The sequence below is a fragment of the Schistocerca serialis genome, chromosome 1, assembly GCF_023864345.2.
Source record: "Schistocerca serialis cubense isolate TAMUIC-IGC-003099 chromosome 1, iqSchSeri2.2, whole genome shotgun sequence".
Lineage (NCBI taxonomy): Eukaryota > Metazoa > Arthropoda > Insecta > Orthoptera > Acrididae > Schistocerca > Schistocerca serialis.
In genome coordinates this window covers 116,354,665-116,373,805 of record NC_064638.1, presented here as the reverse complement: position 1 = coordinate 116,373,805, position 19,141 = coordinate 116,354,665, and the positions used below count along the sequence as shown (strand labels likewise).

The following is a 19,141-nucleotide window of genomic DNA, read 5'->3' as shown; positions in this document are numbered from 1 at the left end:
AACCCTTGATTGGGAACTGAAGTTGCTTAAAATGATTGGCTGAATGGTATGGGAACATTGATATATGGGGTACGAGAAACCTCTCCAGCTGCTGCATCTGTGAGGGTAGTAGATTCAAATGGGTAGGACTACAAAATTAGCCATAAATACAACTTTCCTGATTTTGGTTGAAACCTACTGCATGGAAGCAAACAAAACAGCAGATTGTTGTGTACACAATCTTTCTGAAAAACTATATATATAGAGAAGGGATATATACAACTAAAGTGATTTGTCTAGTGATATAAATGTTTTACTTGTACTGTCATAGTTAAAACTGGCCAAAATTGCACATTTCCACAGCAGAGCATAGGGCTTTCAGTCTCGCAGCTGGTTTTAACAGAAAACCTGTACATTGCTTAAAAAATTATAGCCTATGTTCATCTGAGTATGTGTTAGAGTATATTATAAAAAATTTGAAGTCAATTGGTCAAGAACTCTTTGAGGTTTTTGCTAATACAGGGTGGTCAGAAATACTCTGATAAGCTTGTAAAAATGTTGCATGGTAGGTTGTGCTGAGAAATAATTGTTCAGAAAAAAATTGATATGTTGGTCCATTTCTGTATTAATTAGTATTGAAGTTAGCCAATCAAGCCATAATGTGCACAAACTGAAGCAGCCTGCCAGATACAATTAGTGTCAATGGTTCTCATGATGTGCATGACATTGCTCAGCCTTGCGCTTGGGTTTCATCCTTACTACCGACCCATGTCCAGTCTCGGTATGGCTGCTTTATTCAGTTTGAGGAACTCAAATCAAGCACGCATTTGGTATCAATGTCTCTGGTGGGCTGCTTGAATTTGCTCATGCAACAATCTGATTGGATAACTTCAGTGCTAATTGTTTACACACCTCTGTGCACACTGTAACTCAGTTAACCTTGTCTATGTGATTCCTATGGGAGCAGTATATAGGGGGGTTATAGCGTATTTCTACATTTACCACTTAAAGCTGGTTCTTGAAACTTCATAAATAGGGTTTTTTGGAACATTTTGCATCTGTCTTCAAGTGTCTGCCAGTTGAGTTTATTCAGCATCTCCATGTCAGTATCTCATGTATCAAACATACCCGTGACCACTCGAGCTGCTCTCAGTATCCCCTGTTGGCCCTATATTTGGTGTGGTTCTCAAATAGCTGAGTAACATTCTAGGATGCTTTTTTATATTTTCTCTGAAAACCCAGCCTGGTGGAATCCTATCATTTCCCAATTTCTAAGATGGCCTACATGAGTGTTTTGTAAGCAGTCTCCTTTGTAGACTGATTGCATTTCTCTATTATTCTACCAGTGAACTGAAGTTCACCACATGCTTTACTTATGACTGAGCCTGTATGATCATTCCATTTCATACCCCTACAAATTGTTACACCCAGGTATGAGTTGACCAGTTCCAGTTATGATTCACTAGTATTGTAGTTAGAGGATACAATGTTTTTTTGTTTTGTGAAGTGCACACTTTTACACTTAAAGCAGCATGCCAATCTTTGTACCACTTTGGAATCTTATTGAGATCAGACTGAATATTTATGCAGATTTTTTAAAACAGTATTTCATTACACCTAACTGCATAATCTACAAAAATCTTAGGTTACTTTGGTCTGCAAGGTTGTTAATATACAATATGAACCGTAAATGTCACATACTTCTCTGAAACACACCTAAAGTTACTGCCACCTCCAACAATGACTCCGTTCAAGATAACATTCTGCATCTTCCCAACCAAGAAATCATCAGTCCAGTCACAAATTTCTCTTGATACTCCATACATTATATTTGAGCTCCATTCGCACAGCCTCAACTGTAATATTAAGTCAGGTACTTAAGAATCCTGTTACAGCTACAAGAGATTTGTAATTGATGTAAAATATTTATAAAAAAATACTTAATGGAATGACAATGAAAACTAATAATTATGATATACTCCCCTGAAAATTGTGTGACTACAATGGCAGAAAGATTAAGAGATTTGGATAATACATTTTGGTAACATGATGCTGATGCTTTTAATATGTACAGTATAAGGTGCTGAAAGAGTGCTGCAGTGAAATATAATTAAACTCTATTTTACTTGGATAGTCTACTCACAATTTCAGGCTTTTCTGATATCTGCATAAAGCTAGATTTGTTGCAGCCTCTATTTACAAAGTTAGTTTGTACACTCAGTTTCTTATTCCAGGTTGGACTACCAGCTAAATCAAGTGTGAGTGGAGCAATGATACTTGTTGTACCAAATGTCATGGGTGTTTCTATGTTTGCTCCACCTATTGATCACTATGGAAACAGTGTAAAATGTAGAACATTTTGTGAGGTAAGGAACTTTCTTAATTATTATATGGTTTGTAAACATTACTTGAAGCTATAGATTTAGCATGCTACAGAAGTGACCTCTATATGCAACACTTGAAACAAAAACTGCTGCAAGGTTTAATTTTGGTTACTTATGTTATACTCTGTACGTTAGAAGAAATGAATGCAAATCGTTTGCTTTTCTCTGAATTGCCTTTATATCTTCTCACACATTTAGTATATTCTGTGACATTGTGTGAATTACCTAGTGGCTGCTAACAGTGTGTCTTTGGAAACATGTTTCAGTTATCCATAAATCAATAATGTTAGGGTTTACACTGAAAATTAAAAATCCAAAACAGAAAAAGAAGCAGAATAATTGAGAAACTTCTGCTGTATAGCAACAAAAGTAACCAACAAAAATATCGTGTTAATTCTCCTTGAATTGAAGAAATAGGAAACAAAATTTAATAAAAATGGTTTTTCAATTGTGGTGTCATCTATAACAATTTTGTTTGGTTATAAAACTTCGCATTAGACCATGTTAATTAAGTTATTGCATTATTTTCATGCCTATGTTTATTTACGGTTGACTCGCATAATTAAAATTGAGTGTAATATGCTTTTAAAGTGACATTTTGGATAATATGAATACAGTGTAACTCAGTATCAGCTTTCAACTAGATAAACATGGGAAATTTCTCAAAACCATACTTAAATTAAACAATAGAATCGACTTTTAACAAACTAGGACAGAACTAAGGCAGATCTCATCTCCCCCCTTTGACACATTGTTGAGTAAATGTTCCAACTGGAGGAACAATTTCTAACCGCAATATATGGTGCTTAATAAGTCATAATATTACATGTATCTTCTAGAGAAGATATCTGCTAATCCTTAAAATTTCACGTTTTTTTCCCTTTTCATCTCAACTGATACATTTTCACCTGCAGATATGTAGATATACACACCTACAGTATAGCCCAGTGTTCTCAGCTTCTACTGTAACAGCTTGTCTGTTTAAAACTGAATGTAGAGTCAGCAAGCCATCATATACCTTCTTTGAGCAAAGAAAAATGTAAACTACTTTCGTGATTATATTATGCAGCAAGAGGAGGAGGCAGCCTTGTGGGACTTTCATTGTGGTGCTAAGCAGGCATACATTTATGATGTGCTATGAATTGCCCCAAGACACAAGGCGCTACGATATTATAACAGTCCTCCTTTTTTGTATTCCATAAAAGCGATTTGAAGAAGCAGCAGAGAAAAGGTTGGGACTATTTTGGCTCTGTCCTTTTCAGGAATTCTTCACTGGCATACATAACATTTTTGATAACTGAAAATGATACTCATTTATAGAGCCTTTTAGTTTTGAGAAGAAGGGAAGAAGGAAGAGTATGTGCTCAGATTGCAAAAAGATGAGGAATGAAATCATTCATGTCCTTTTCAAAGAAACTGTAAGTTGTTTATCTTGCTCATCCTAAATGAAAGCCCATCATCTCACTACTGCTTGAAATGTTGCAGTATGTCTGACAGGAGAGAGAAATCACTTGAAGCCACAACTCTGCTGTAAGATAAATATGGAACAACTCCTTAAGAAACACAATTGTTTTGCTTATCCTGTGAGTTGACATGTTGAGGAGACAGAACAAAATCTAAAGCAAGCAAATCTTTGGCCATTTTTCTTGAACTCTTTTGAAAACATTAGGACATTATACTTCAGTGTACCAATTACTATTATTAACTTATTTCCATTGACTGTACTTATTCATATGTGTACATTTGTAGCTAAGAAAATTCACACTATTCCTTTGTTCATACTTCTCACTCTCTTCAGTCTTGTTGTGTGAACATCTTTGGGGGATCTATCTCTGGGTCATACTGATTTTGACACACTTTGTTATCAGTTAGTTAGGTAGTTAATTCCATGTTCTGTAGATCACATGCAGAATTTCCATAAAAATATGTATAAATTTACATGCTATGAATACATGATTTGCCTGTGTGCATGACTGCATGGTTGCCATTAAAGTATACTGAACTTAACTATTTCTGAATCACTTACATTCATTCATTGCTTCATTCATCATGTTCCGTAGAGCTCATCAAGAAGAAGAATATTCAGGGATATGGAATGAACCAATATATATGAGCAGGTAGATGTCTCAATATAATAATAATAATAATAATAATAATAATAATAACAATAATACAAAAAAGTCTCAACTGTGAAACTGGTGATGGTGTTAGCCCTTCTGTACATATTCACTGTTCAAAGTGACACACCCTCTCTAATGATGGGTGACTTAGCATAGACCTGGATTGTAGGAATCTCCCTTTAGGGCAGTCAGGAAATGCACCAACTTGACAATCACCTTGTTGTCATTCTGGAAATATCCTGTCAAGTAATGGTTTCTCCAGCTGAGAAAAGTGGAAGAAGTTGCTGGACGCCATGCCAGGAGAATATAGGATGTGAGGAAAGGTTTGAAAATCTGAAGAAACGGCATGTGTAACTGCATCCTCGGCAGAATGAGCTGGGGTGTTGTTGAGGAGCAAAATCAATCCCTTGGACAGCTCCTTGTAAAGCTTCATCTTGACAGCCACAGCTTCAACATGAAATTTTGATAGTATGCTCCTGTGATGATTTGTCTCTCATGAACATAACATGGTCCAAAAACCACTCAGCATTACCCAGTCTGAGGATGGTTCAGTCTTTATTTTTTTCAGCAGTTGGGAATCCACAAGTTTCCACTTCTTTCTCCTTGGTCTCAGGATCATTGTGGTACAACTTGTGCCCATCCACCATGATTATGTGGCTAAAGAAGTCATGAGGGTTGGTCAGACACAGCTGCAACATTTCCAGCAGTGCCTTGATTCAATAGGCTTTTTTAATGGTTGTAAGCAGTTGTGGAACCTGACAGGTGGAGATAATTTTTGGGTTCAGGATGTCATGAAAGATGTTTAACAATAATAAGTGACTGTTTCTCACATTTTTCTCTATCACCTAAATCTGATACATCAGTCTTGAAGCACTAGGGCCTACTGTTCTCTTCACGGAGAGGTGGTCTGCCACTTTGTCCTCCACCATACAGACTTGCTTTACCACACTAGAAGTATTGTTGCCATAAACTTCCACCTTCTTAGCAAGGGTTGTTACAGTTTGGTCTCCTAAAAGCGAAGAAAAAAAATTGTTGCACAGTACTCCACCTTATTAATGGACTTTAATTGTCGCTTCTATATGGTGTCAAACAGTACTGTGTGACACAAATTTAAATGTACACCAGGACTATAGACATGTATCTGCAAAGAAACCAAAATTAATTATATAAGCTGTCATTTTTCTACACACAACTTTATAACTATCCCTTATACATTAAAGAAAGACAAGTAAGTCACCAAAGATTTTCTATGTCGACAGTCAACTGTCACTACAGGTCCTACTGATATGTGTCCTTATTCCACATCCATGTAAATTTGAAGGAAGGCTGCTAGCTACTTTGAAAACAAAGCTGCTCCTGCTCTTTTATTATCAATATGACTTAGAATAGACTGGGATGACAGTTCTATAGTTTTACTTCTGGAGGAGGTCAAGCAGGAGGTATGACACATCTAAGACTCTTTAATACGAGGCATGTTTTTTTAAGTGAGGTCCATTTTGTTGTAGACACTAGTAGACCATGTGCATACCACAATGGGCACATGCATCATGTACCAGCTTGCCTTGGGAACAACTGTGCTCAGTTTCAGCTCTGTAGCTAACCTGTATGGTTCTGTTCTGTGCTTTCAAAATTTTTAAGACTATCAACTCACCCGCCACAGGTGAGGTTTGCTCAGTGATACAGTTTTTGTCAGCAAGGAACCTGTCTGCTGCAGTAATTCATTGACAGATTTGCAAAGGGTACGGTGATACTGTTATGAGTGAAAGCAAACTGTGTAAGTGGGTATGAGAATTCAAAGATGGCCGTGACAACGTCCACGATGAGGACCGCTCCAGTCGCCCTTCTTTGATTACAGACAGTTTGGTGGCATCAGTTGAAGCGAGGATTTGTGAGAACAGGCACTTCACAATAACAGGTCTCTCAAACAAATTTCCTGACATATTGAGATCAGTGCTTTACAACATTGTTTCTGAACACTTAAAGTTTAGGAAACTGAGCTCCTGCTGCGTCCTGAAACTCCTAACAGAGGACCACAAAAACCAAAGATTTGAGTGTGCAATGAAGTTCTTGACTCATTATCACAAAGAAGGTGAAGGCTTCTTGAGTCAGATTGTAACTGGAGACGAAACATGGGTTTTGCATATCATGCCCAAATCAAAGCAACAGAGCATGGAATGGTGACACACATACTTGTCTGTAAAGGTGAAGGCCAAACAGACTCTGTCCCAGTGCAAAATCATGGCACTGGTGTTTTGGAATATGCATGGTGTTTTGTTGGTTGACATCATGGACGAGGAACCACTATTGATGCAGAAGCATACTGCCAAACCCTGAGAAAGCTACGCAGAGCAATTCAAAACAAAAGACATGGCATGCTGACAGAGGGAATTGTCCTTCTCCATGACAATACAAGGCCTCACACTGCAGATCAGACCTGCGATTTATTGGAGAGTTTTGGCTGGGAAGCTGTAGACCACCCACCATACACTCCTGATCTTACACTGAGCGATTACCATCTGTTCCTCCAACTCAAACAACACCTCAGTGGCAATCGTCACAATGATGACGACAATGTGAAAATGGCAGTGAACTCTAGGTTAATGGAGCAGGCGGCAAGTTTTTGTGAAGAGGATATTTTAAAATTGGTTGAGAGGTATGATACATGTTTGAACAAATTGTGGCAACTATGTCAAAAAATAGAGTGAAGTATGTACTTTCTGAAAATACATTTATTTTTTTGAAATAACCTTTCATTGCATACTTATGTTCAAATGGACCTTACTTAAAAAACATGCCTCGTATATGACACTTAACCTTTCCACATGAATGACAATATGTATTTAGTGGTGTTGACAGTATATATTTAGTATTGTCACAGAACACTATGGTAACTGATTATAACTTAATGAATGGCAGTCACGTATCAATGTACATTTAACTGTAACTTCAGTACACAGTCCTGACTATGATATTAGCTCACTGCTGGATCTGAGTTGCAACAGAGCTGCTATCATAGTTGGCTACCACAGAGCAGGTTGAGTGGTGCTGCACTCTGAGGTAAGTAGAGTTCCAGCAGCAGCAGCTTATGGAACCTTCTGAGGGCATGTCTTCACTGATACCTCTCATTTGTGGCTGCATCTGGCAGCAATTGTCTTTAGCTTGTGATTCTGTCATGAGATACCAACTTCATCCTGTAACCTCATTCTTTGGATGACACCACAGACTGGTGTTCTACACACGGAGGAACCACTGAGCAATGGAGAGGCACATTTAAAAGTAGATTCCGGAATGTTTTTCAGCTATTGCGAATGTCCTTCATCAGAAGAAAAAACACACACAAATGTGCATGGGAACACATAGTTTAACAGCCTCCTTTATTACACACAATTGGAAGACTGTTAATTATAATAAAAGCTCATGGAGATAAAATATTGTTGGCCAGGTATAGTGGTAGTTTTAAAGAAAAAATACTCATCTTGTTTTTTAAGGATCTCCTTCAATCCATTGCTTGAATTTATTCTGTCTGCAAGCCAGTTTCTTTTGTAGGTCTTGAAACCCTATAGGTTGACATTTTTCTTGAAATAACATATATGACAAATTGATTTGTACATAATTTTCATTTTTAATAATCCTAGATACCTTGCTGCCATCAGTTACAATGTTCACTCAGTGAAATACATTCCATTTGTACGCAACTCCAGAAAACTTTACATTTCTCCTTCCTTCCTTCCCACCAGACAACTTACAACCATCTGCCCACAGTTAACATCATTCTAAAGTACATCAGTAAAGATATAGTCATACTAAGATCGAAGATATTAAATAAAAAAAAATTTAAAGCAAATGAAATTCACTCAACAGTACAATAGAACAATTATGATAACATATATTAACATAAACAAAAATCTTTTTATAGCACAGTAATTTTATGACTTCAAACATTCCCCCCGCCCAAGAGTTTTGCTCACATTCCACTGTGAGAGAAAGCCTTGCAGGTGTGCACAGTGTTTACAAATTTGAAAATTAGTATGTGCAGTAAAACAGGGGTTTCCAAAATATCCAGGTTACTGTGGTCTGAATAGTGGAAGGCTGGTAAAAAGAGGCATCTGGGGTGTGCTGAATTAGAGGGTGGTGTCTGATGGTTCTTCATATTGCCAGTGGTCCTGAAGGTTTTATATATATATATAAGGAAATTGCAGGATAAACAAAGCTCTAAGAATCTGAATTTAAAAAAAAAATAATAAAAAAATGAAGAAACATCAAAGTGATTTCTTAACTGATTTGAAGTTAAGTGAAAAGAATACTTGGGAAACCTTTAGGCAAAAGCAAATAGTAACTCAAGTTGAAAAAAAAAAAAAAAAAATAAATAAATAAAAAATAAAAAGAAATAGCTTTTGTCAGATATAATTATGCTGTTGAATTTTGTACAAATACTAATTATCAATAACAAAGAAAAATACTTATACTAAGACAAAATTGTAAAGCAAATATTAATGTATTAGGGGTAACAAGACTAAAACTAACAATTGACAATCAGTAAATTTTAACTTGGATGCAGAAAATAAAAAGATATGTGATTTGTTCTCTTATACACTTGACTTCCTAAAGTTACTCAGTTTTTGAAAAGTTAATACTATTTTTCTGTTACTTTCATCATAACTGTAAAATACAATACCACTTGTAATATTGTAGATTACAATACCAATTTCACTACCCAAAAAATGCAATACCATATCTCAGAAGAAAGCCCTCTGTGCCTTTTTGGCACTACCATGGCTTAATATACCATTTTACATTGTCAATAGTTCATGAAATACTGTGTGCAACATAGACACTACTAAAACATCAAAGCATTTGATAAAGTTCTGTGTGCTACATAAGCACTACTTAGTTCCAGGATACTAGATTAGGTGTATAGTAGTATAAATATAAGTCTAGTACGCTAACATGGCACAACTTCAATTGGGGATACCATATGGCAAAATATATCACATAGCTAAAAGTTCTTTGTGACAATTTAAGTTCAAGTCCAGTTGAGGATACCATGTAGTGTGTTTAAACACACAGCCAAGTTCACTAACAATTTGGTTCAAGTCATGGTTTAGGATACTATACAACATCAATGAAATAACATGTTTATAAGCACTATGGTGAATGTCCATAGAAATATGTCAGGTAACTAACACTTAAAGCACAAAAATGAAAATGTCCTCCCCAGATCATGGGGCTGTCTGAAATTTACATACCATTTCTGGTTGAAAATTCACTTAGGACTAGATAGAATTGAAAAATGTCTACTTAGGTAAAACACAAAATTATATACTGAACACAGATGATATTATGTATCAAAGTTTGGGGAACAAGTGCCTACAGATTTCAACAACTCTCCTGATATCTTTTACTCACTTCAGTATATATATTACCAGCTAACAGACAGTATCTTCAAGGTATTTTCAAAAATGATAAAATGTTATGCAGTTTTTTATGGAGTGTGGTTACAGTATTCAGTGGCATTGTAGTCTTTGTACCTCTTAGTATTATTCATGAATCATCCCCCCCCCCCCCCCATACTCAGAGTTGGTTACATAAATAACAAAACATCAAAGAAAATATGTAACAGCACTAAGATATTTACAAGTCATTGTGTGGGATATGGTTGTGTTGAAACACTTAAAAGTTGGAATTCTTTACAGATAAAAGTTGATCATTACATGTTTCAATAAGTCACTGTATGGTTGTAACACTTGGTGCACATCAAGCACAAAACAGATTCAGTACATAGTTTCCCACCTGGGGTAAAACGTTTCAAAAACTTAGTATATGCCTCATCATGTTTTCAGAAAAGTAACAAAATGACTACTACCTGTCATTAGATTTTCAGAAATAGTAATGAAACAGTTATATGTCTCAAGTGTATAGTCTGATACAATAAGTAGTTAAATTCATATAGCCTTTTGTGTACTGAATACATCAGCCATGAAGTGTTCAGATGGTCATCCTGGCTTACCTAATATGGTTCAGTGTTAAGTATAAAAAATTTACAAAGTTCAGAAATAAACAGTTTTCACTTCTCATTACCTTTCAACAATGTACAAATATGTAGTATTATAGATACTGTTGTTAATTCACTAAAACATTCTTCAGTTTACTTCCTGTTTTCAAGAGTCATATTCTTCACATTAATTACCAACAAGAAGCTTAATCACTTTTCAGTGTACAGATTTCTGACATGTTGACTAATTACAATACATGTCACACTTCACATAGAATCAACCTTCCTGCATAAATATAATTGAGTATTTACTTGCTTCTGTTACTTCAAATCAAAAACAACTTGGATTACAAATCTTGCTGACTATGTGTGTCTTTCATAAACTTTCTCCAAAGTAAGAAAAAACATGTTCCCTAATCAATTCCTACTGAACATCATTCTCCTCATTAGATCAGTAATACATTAATACATCATTAAATGCTTCAAATATATCCTCAATGGAGCAACATAATGTCACCACATTACTCCATTAAATACTTCGTAATAAGAATTACCTAAGAAAAATCACCTCCTTCCTATTACACAATAGATCAACCTCACAAAATAACATTACATAGCAGCAGACCTCACAACTGGTATAGCTTTTCCTCTTACAAAAGAAACAGACATTACACTATTTACATGTTTTAGTATTTTACTGTTTGTAATTATTGCATTGCTTGCACAACTCATTACTGTATACAATCATATTACTTTAACTTAGTGGGTCAGGAAGTTAACACTTCCTACAATCACTTCATTACTTTCAAATGCACTTCTCTAGGCAACTGTATTTTCTCTTGTTACATTATACAAACACCCTAAAAACTAGTTCATGATTCTAAATATGTCAGTTGTACTCTTCCACTAATAGTTATATATATCCCATATACTTCCTCAAAATTTACCAAAAATTGTGTATTCACTGTGTACTAATCTCATTACTCCTGTAATTATATAACCTTTTACACTTTCATGTTTGCTAGTTACTTAGGGTGTTCAACATAATTTGATATACTTGTACATTTTGTAAAATTCCATACCTTACCTTTTTGGTATAACCGAAAAACTTTTTTCACAACAAACAGAAAAACATCCTCTTGATTATTTTTGTACTCAGAAAGTAAACAAGTAGATGTTAACTCTCTGAATTTTACATAAAAGTTGTGTAGGTTTTATGTTTCTGTTTACTGTCAAAAATTGACTGTTCACTAATGTTTCCGCCAACAGAGAGGGTTTCAGTTTAGCCTATCACATCTACTATCATTATCTCTCACATGTATGTGTGTGTCTGTGTGTGTGTGTGTGGGGGGGGGGGGGGGGGGACACGACTGTTTATTATTTGTCCACTGTCCATCTATATTTTCAAAATTCATATCACCACTTCTGTTCCCAGAATTTCTATTCTCATAAAACTGTTGGTCTCCACAGATTGGTCCCACATCAGATAACTTCTAAAATTATTTGGATTCCTGTCATTCCGCCCTAGGGTGTTGTTGTTATGTCCTTGGTTAAAATTGTCACTATTATTAGTATTTCTATCATGATTGTGGTTACTCCAGTTTTGCCTCCTGAAATCAGTACTATGTTGATCATTCCCGTCATATGCCCTATCCAACTTTTCTACATATTTCAGGAACTGGTCTACGGAATCATCTGACCCATAAACTAATCCAATTTGAATTCTTTCTGGTAGCCTTCTCTTAAGTGCATCTATTTGAGTTAATTCATCAAACGGTTGGTCTAAGTGTGCAAGTTTCATGATCTGGTATTTGCAAAACTCTTTCATACCCCCTGTCTGTTCCCTGTACATTGGACCATTTAAAAACTCACCCTTTATCCTTGTCTGTTCAGTATCAGACCAAAACTTTTTCAAGAAACACTTTTCAATTTCATCTATGGATAAATTACTACAGTCAGGTTGGTTGGCCCATGACAAGGCTTCCCCTTCCAATGATCTTATAATGAACTTAATTTTCAATTCATCAGTCATCACAGCAATGTTGCATAAAATCAACTGGATGAATATGTTTGTTACTAGAGAAACATTTTAGTGGCATAGTAGGGTAGCTTGGGTGTTCTACATTACAGAATGTTTTTAGATAAGCCCATCTTGCAACTGTTGTTCTCGTTTTTTGATGATAGTGGCATCACTATATAAGTCTGACATCTTTGAATCTGTTATCTCAGCTGTCTTCTGAACTTTTTCATCTACGTCTAAGGCAACTCTGTCTATTTTTTCATTTAACTTATTTATAAAGGTTACAGCTTGTTTACTAGTGTCTCCAAGAGCATCTTTACATCTAACTTCAACAGCACCTATCTCAGGTCTGAGGTCCTTGTCTACTTCCCTTTGTTTTTCTCTAAAGATTGTATTTTGGATTCTGAAGCCTCTACCTACTTTTTCACACGTTAATCTGTAGCTTTATGTTGAGAAAACACACCAACTAAGTCTTTTCTAACATTTGACATTTGTGCATTAAGCTCTGCTCTAATGAGATTTCATTCTAAGACTATTGACTTTGCAAGTTTTTCACTATTTTTTTCTGTTGATGACAGTTTTTCACTTTTTTTGTTGATAACATTAATGCAGTAAATCTTGTAAATTTAACTGTTTGGGTTTTTCACGCAGCATTGTTTCACTTTCGTGCGACTGTTCTTGTTTCTCATCATCTGGACTCAAATCTAGGACACTACTGTCTAAAAATCCCAAGTCTGCACTGATTTCATTTAACTGTTTTGGTGTACTATTGTTTAATATATCCTGAAAAATGTATTTATCAGCTGTGTTCTGTTTATAGTCACTAGTTGAAACTGGTGAGTTCAGAATATATATTTCATTGTTTGGATCACGATCCATTTTTTGTTAATTTGTTCGTAAATTATCAGTGCAAGAAAAAACTAGTCAAAATGTTCACACAACACTACACTGAGAAAATACAAAAATAAATCTTTTAATTGGGACTTAGCTTATTATTGTCCTGGATTTGTTAGGGTGTGTCAACATTGGTAATAATGCTACATCCTTTTACAACCATGTATGTCCATAGTGCTGTATCATTCCAAAACTTCCCACATGTACTATGTCAAATTATATTTGGTTTAAAATAGGTTCACTTTGCAATACAATTATATGCTTTTTGATCACCTGAAACATAAACATTGTCAAAAACACAAATGTGCAAGTATCCTGGTTACAATGGCACCACTTTAATGACCTCCTTTGTTATACACAATTGGAAGTCCATTAATTGTAATGAATATTCATAGAGTTAAAACATTGTTGGTCAGGTCTGGTGGTAGTTTTAAAGAAAAAATACTCATCTTGTTTTTTAAGAATCTCCTTCAAATTGTTGCTTGAATTTCTTCTGTCCACAAGCCAGGTTCTTTTGTAGGTCTGGAAACCCTATAGGTTGACGTGTTTCTTAAAAATAACATAGACGACAAATGGATTCATATGTAATTTTCATTTTTAATAATCCTAGATGCCTTGCTGCCATCATTACAATGTTCACTCAGTGAAATTCATTCCATTTGTATGCAACTCCAGAAAACTTTACGTTTCTCCTTCCTTTCTTCCTACCAGACAACATACAACCCACTGGCCACAATTAACATTGTTCCAAAGTACATCAGTAAAGCTATAGTCATACTAAGATCATAACATAGAACATTAAATCAAAAAAAGATTTACAGAAAGTGAAATTCACTCATCAGCACAGAACAATTATGATAACATGTATTCACATAAACAAAAATACATCTTTTTGTAGTACAGTAATTTTATGATTTTTTTTAATCACAGGGGTTAATTGTGTTAGCATGACATATTATACAGTTGGAGTTTAAAACATTTCAAGGAAGGCTGAAAAAAGGATAAGCTCATAAATTTGAGAATATACATGGTCCAAACAGCTTATTGCACATTACAATAGCCTCTGTTGTCACAGGGCATTTTCTTTTTTGGTTTTGTTGTTTGTTCACCTCTTCAAACAACACAGTAAATGCAAATGCAAAACCGCTGGTGGAAAGGCTTTGATACTGCTTTTGTCATAGCTCTTGCTTTGATTTAGATGAGGATCATAGTAAGTGTATGCCATACTGAAACATAATACCTGCATCTAAGGTTTAATGATAAGTAACATACAGCTATTTCTCTTGCTCTTAAAGTATGATCTGAGTTTAGAAAGGTCACAAAAATATGTTTATGAATTGTTTATAGTTAAAATGTCATTCACACAGCCATTCTAATTCATGTAGTTACATGGTCACACTTTTTTTTTATTCCTGTCCATCAGAGTCTTCGAGTAAATATGACTACATTCTGTTTCATAGATAATTTGTCCTGAAACAATACATTGTCTTGGAACAACAAATAATAATCTGTAAGTTACACAGATTAAGCAAACAGTGACCTTGTTATTTTTATTACTTTTTATTATGCATTTCGACATCCAGTCACATAAGTTGTTTCATCTGACAAGTCATTATCGGGTGGTGTGTTTAAACAGAAATAAAAATGGGATAATGAAATACTAAGAAACTAAATTACAAATAAACTTAACTTCTCTACACAAGCATATGTACTGCAATACATCACACAGTTTAAGTTCCATCATAAAGTCACAGATGAAGCATGCAGCAATTATGTAAACAAGGCATAGACAACCTTTGGTGACCTCTGTGCCTGATTCACACACTTACTAAAGCTTGTGGGCCACCTCATGGCATGATGTGACAGCAGCACTCCTAGCAAATGAAGTTAAAACTATCAAACAATGGAAAATACAGAATGGAATGTAACAATATTGAAAAGGATAGTTACTACTCACTATATAGCGAAGATGCTGAATCAATAAGCTTTCAGTCAACCAGGCCTTCGTTGAAAGTAGACACACACACACACACACACACACACACACACACACACACACACACAAACACACACACACAGTCATGCAAATGCAACTCACTCACACATGACCACAGTCTGCCTGTTGAAGCCAGACTGTAAGCAGCAGTGCATGATGGGAGAGGCAACTGTGTGATGGGGGTAAGGAGTCTGGGACAGGGATGGGGATGGATAGCAGGGTAGGGGTGAGGGATGGTAGAGTGCTGCTTGTGAGAGCATACAGGGACGAGGTGGAGAGAGGTGCAGCTGGGAGGTCAGAAGGATGGAGGGGGAGGGGGATAATGGAAAAGGAAGAATTAAAAAGACTGAGGGTACACTTATGGAATAAAGGGCTGTGTAGTGCTGGAATGGAAACAGGGAAGGGGCTTGATGGATAAGTACAATGACTAATGAAAGTTGAGGCCAGGAGGGTTATGAGAACTTAAGATATATTTCAGGGAGGGTTCCCACCTGCACAGTTCAGAACAGCTGGTTTTGGTGGGAAGAATACATGTGGTACAGGCTGTAAAGCAGTCACTGTAATGGAGAATGTGGTGTTGGCTGGTGTGCTCAGCAAAGGGATGGCACAGTTGTTTCTTGGCCACAGTTTCTTGGTGGCCATTTATGTGGACATACAGCTCATTTGTTGTTATGCCCACATAGAATGCAGCACAGTGGTTGCAACTTAGCTTGTAGATTACATGACTGGTTTCACAGGTAGCCCTGCCTTTGATGGGATAGATGGTGCTTGTGACCAGACTGGAGTAGGTGGTGATGGGAGAATGCATAGGACAGGTCTTGCATTTAGTTCCATTGCAGGGATATGAGCCTTGAGGCAAGGGATTTGGAGCAGGGGTTGTGTATGGATGGATGAGGATACTGTTTAGCTTTGGTGGGTAGTGGATTACTGCTGTGGAAGGGATGTGAAGGTTAGTGGGTAGGACATGTCCCATTTCAGGGCACTATGAGAGGTAGTCAGAACCCTGGCAGAGAATGTGATTCAGTTGCTCCAGCCATGGGTTATACAGGTTATACAGAGTCATGAGGAGAATGCTCCTCTCAGGCCAGATGGTGGGACTTTGAAATGTGGTGGGTGACAGGAGAGTTAAGGCATGGGAGATCTGGATGAATCCTTCCTAAATGCCAAGAATCCTAGACCCTTCACCTGGTTCAGATTCACTGATGACACCTGTGTGATCTGGATCGAGGGTGAGAACACCCTCCCCACATTCTCCACATTCCCCACAACCCCAACACCTTCCCCCTCCCCCCCCCCCCCCCCCCCAATCACATCATCTGGTCCTACTCAACCCAACAAGCCACCTTCCTCAATGTTGACCTCCATCACAAAGATGGCTACATCAGTACCTCTGTCCATATACACTCCTGGAAATGGAAAAAAGAACACAGTGACACCGGTGTGTCAGACCCACCATACTTGCTCCAGACACTGCAAGAGGGCTGTACAAGCAATGATCACACGCACGGCACAGCGGACACACCAGGAACCGCGGTGTTGGCCGTCGAATGGCGCTAGCTGCGCAGCATTTGTGCACCGCCGCCGTCAGTGTCAGCCAGTTTGCCGTGGCATACGGAGCTCCATCGCAGTCTTTAACACTGGTAGCATGCCGCGACAGCGTGGACGTGAACCGTATGTGCAGTTGACGGACTTTGAGCGAGGGCGTATAGTGGGCATGCGGGAGGCCGGGTGGAGATACCGCCGAATTGCTCAACACATGGGGCGTGAGGTCTCCACAGTACATCGATGTTGTCGCCAGTGGTCGGCGGAAGGTGCAGGTGCCCGTCGACCTGGGACCGGACCGCAGCGACGCACGGATGCACGCCAAGACCGTAGGATCCTACGCAGTGCCGTAGGGGACCGCACCGCCACTTCCCAGCAAATTAGGGACACTGTTGCTCCTGGGGTATTGGCGAGGACCATTCGCAACCGTCTCCATGAAGCTGTGCTACGGTCCCGCACACCGTTAGGCCGTCTTCCGCTCACGCCCCAACATCGTGCAGCCCGCCTCCAGTGGTGTCGCGACAGGCGTGAATGGAGGGACGAATGGAGACGTGTCATCTTCAGCGATGAGAGTCGCTTCTGCTTTGGTGCCAATGATGGTCGTATGCGTGTTTGGCGCCGTGCAGGTGAGTGCCACAATCAGGACTGCATACGACCGAGGCACACAGGGCCAACACCCGGCATCATGGTGTGGGGAGCGATCTCCTACACTGGCCGTACACCACTGGTGATCGTCGAGGGGACACTGAATAGTGCACGGTACATCCAAACCGTCATCGAACCCATCGTTCTACCATTCCTAGACCGGCAAGGGAACTTGCTGTTCCAACAGGACAATGCACATCCGCATGTATCCCGTGCCACCCAACGTGCTCTAGAAGGTGTAAGTCAACTACCCTGGCCAGCAAGATCTCCGGATCTGTCCCCCATTGAGCATGTTTGGGACTGGATGAAGCGTCGTCTCACGCGGTTTGCACGTCCAGCACGAACGCTGGTCCAACTGAGGCACCAGGTGGAAATGGCATGGCAAGCCATTCCACAGGACTACATCCAGCATCTCTACAATCGTCTCCATGGGAGAATAGCAGCCTGCATTGCTGCGAAAGGTGGATATACACTGTACTAGTGTCGACATTGTGCATGCTCTGTTGCCTGTGTCTATGTGCCTGTGGTTCTGTCAGTGTGATCATGTGATGTATCTGACCACCGGAATGTGTCAATAAAGTTTCCCCTTCCTGGGACAATGAATTCACGGTGTTCTTATTTCAATTTCCAGGAGTGTATATTTCCACTTTGACAGCTGCCACCCATTCCATACCAAGAATTCCCTTCCATACAGCCCACCCATCTGTGGGTATCATATCTGTAGTGACAAGAGGTTCCTCTCAAAATATACCAAGAGTCTCACTAAGGTCTTCACAGACCATAATTACTCTCCCAAGCTAGTACAAAGTCAGATCTCTTGCGCCTTGTCATTCCATCACACGCCACCTCCCAAAGTCCCACCATCTGGCCAGAGGGGAGCATTCCCCTCATGACTCAGAACCACTCAAGAGCTCCCAAGCCCTTGCCTCATGGCTCATATCCCTGCAATTGAACTAAATACAAGACCTTTCCCATACATTCTCCCATCACCACCTACTCTAGTCTGGTCACAAGCATCAGACCTAGATGCAAGACCTGTCTCATATATCCTGCCACCACCACCTACTCCATTCTGCTCACAAGCATCACCTATCCCATCAAAGGTCATCATGTGATCTACAAGCTATGCTGCAACCACTATGCTGCGTTCTACATGGGCATAACGACCATCAGGCTGTCTGTCAGTATAAATGGCCACCAAAAAACTGTGGCCTTCAAACATGTGAACCACCCTGCTGCTGAGCATGCCACCCAACACAATTTTCTTCATTTCAATGACTGGTTCACAGCCTCTGCCCTCTGGATCATATCCACCAACACCAGATATTCTGAACTGTGCAGTTGGGAACTGATGCTGCAATATATCCTGTGTGTCCATAGCCCTCCTGGTCTCAACCTTTGTTAGTCATTGTCCTTATCCATCTAGCTACTTCTCTGTTCCCACGTCCGCCCTCTACTCCACCAGTGCACCCTCAGCCTTTTTACTGCCTCCTTTTCCACTATCCCAACCCCCCTGCCTCTCTCTGACTTCCCAACTGTACCTAGCTGTTCTGCCCTCTCTCCACATCA

The 19,141-nt window shown here is 38.5% G+C and overlaps 1 protein-coding gene across 1 annotated transcript in view; it reads left to right on the top strand.

The window, feature by feature from the left end:
• LOC126446720 (glutaminase kidney isoform, mitochondrial-like) overlaps positions 1 to 19,141 on the top strand; it is a 205,042-nt gene that overhangs the window by 128,525 nt on the left and 57,376 nt on the right. The window contains exon 9 of the mRNA XM_050090989.1: positions 2,214 to 2,345. Within this exon, the coding sequence (XP_049946946.1) occupies positions 2,214 to 2,345 (132 nt within the window). The remainder of the gene's footprint in view (positions 1 to 2,213; positions 2,346 to 19,141) is intronic.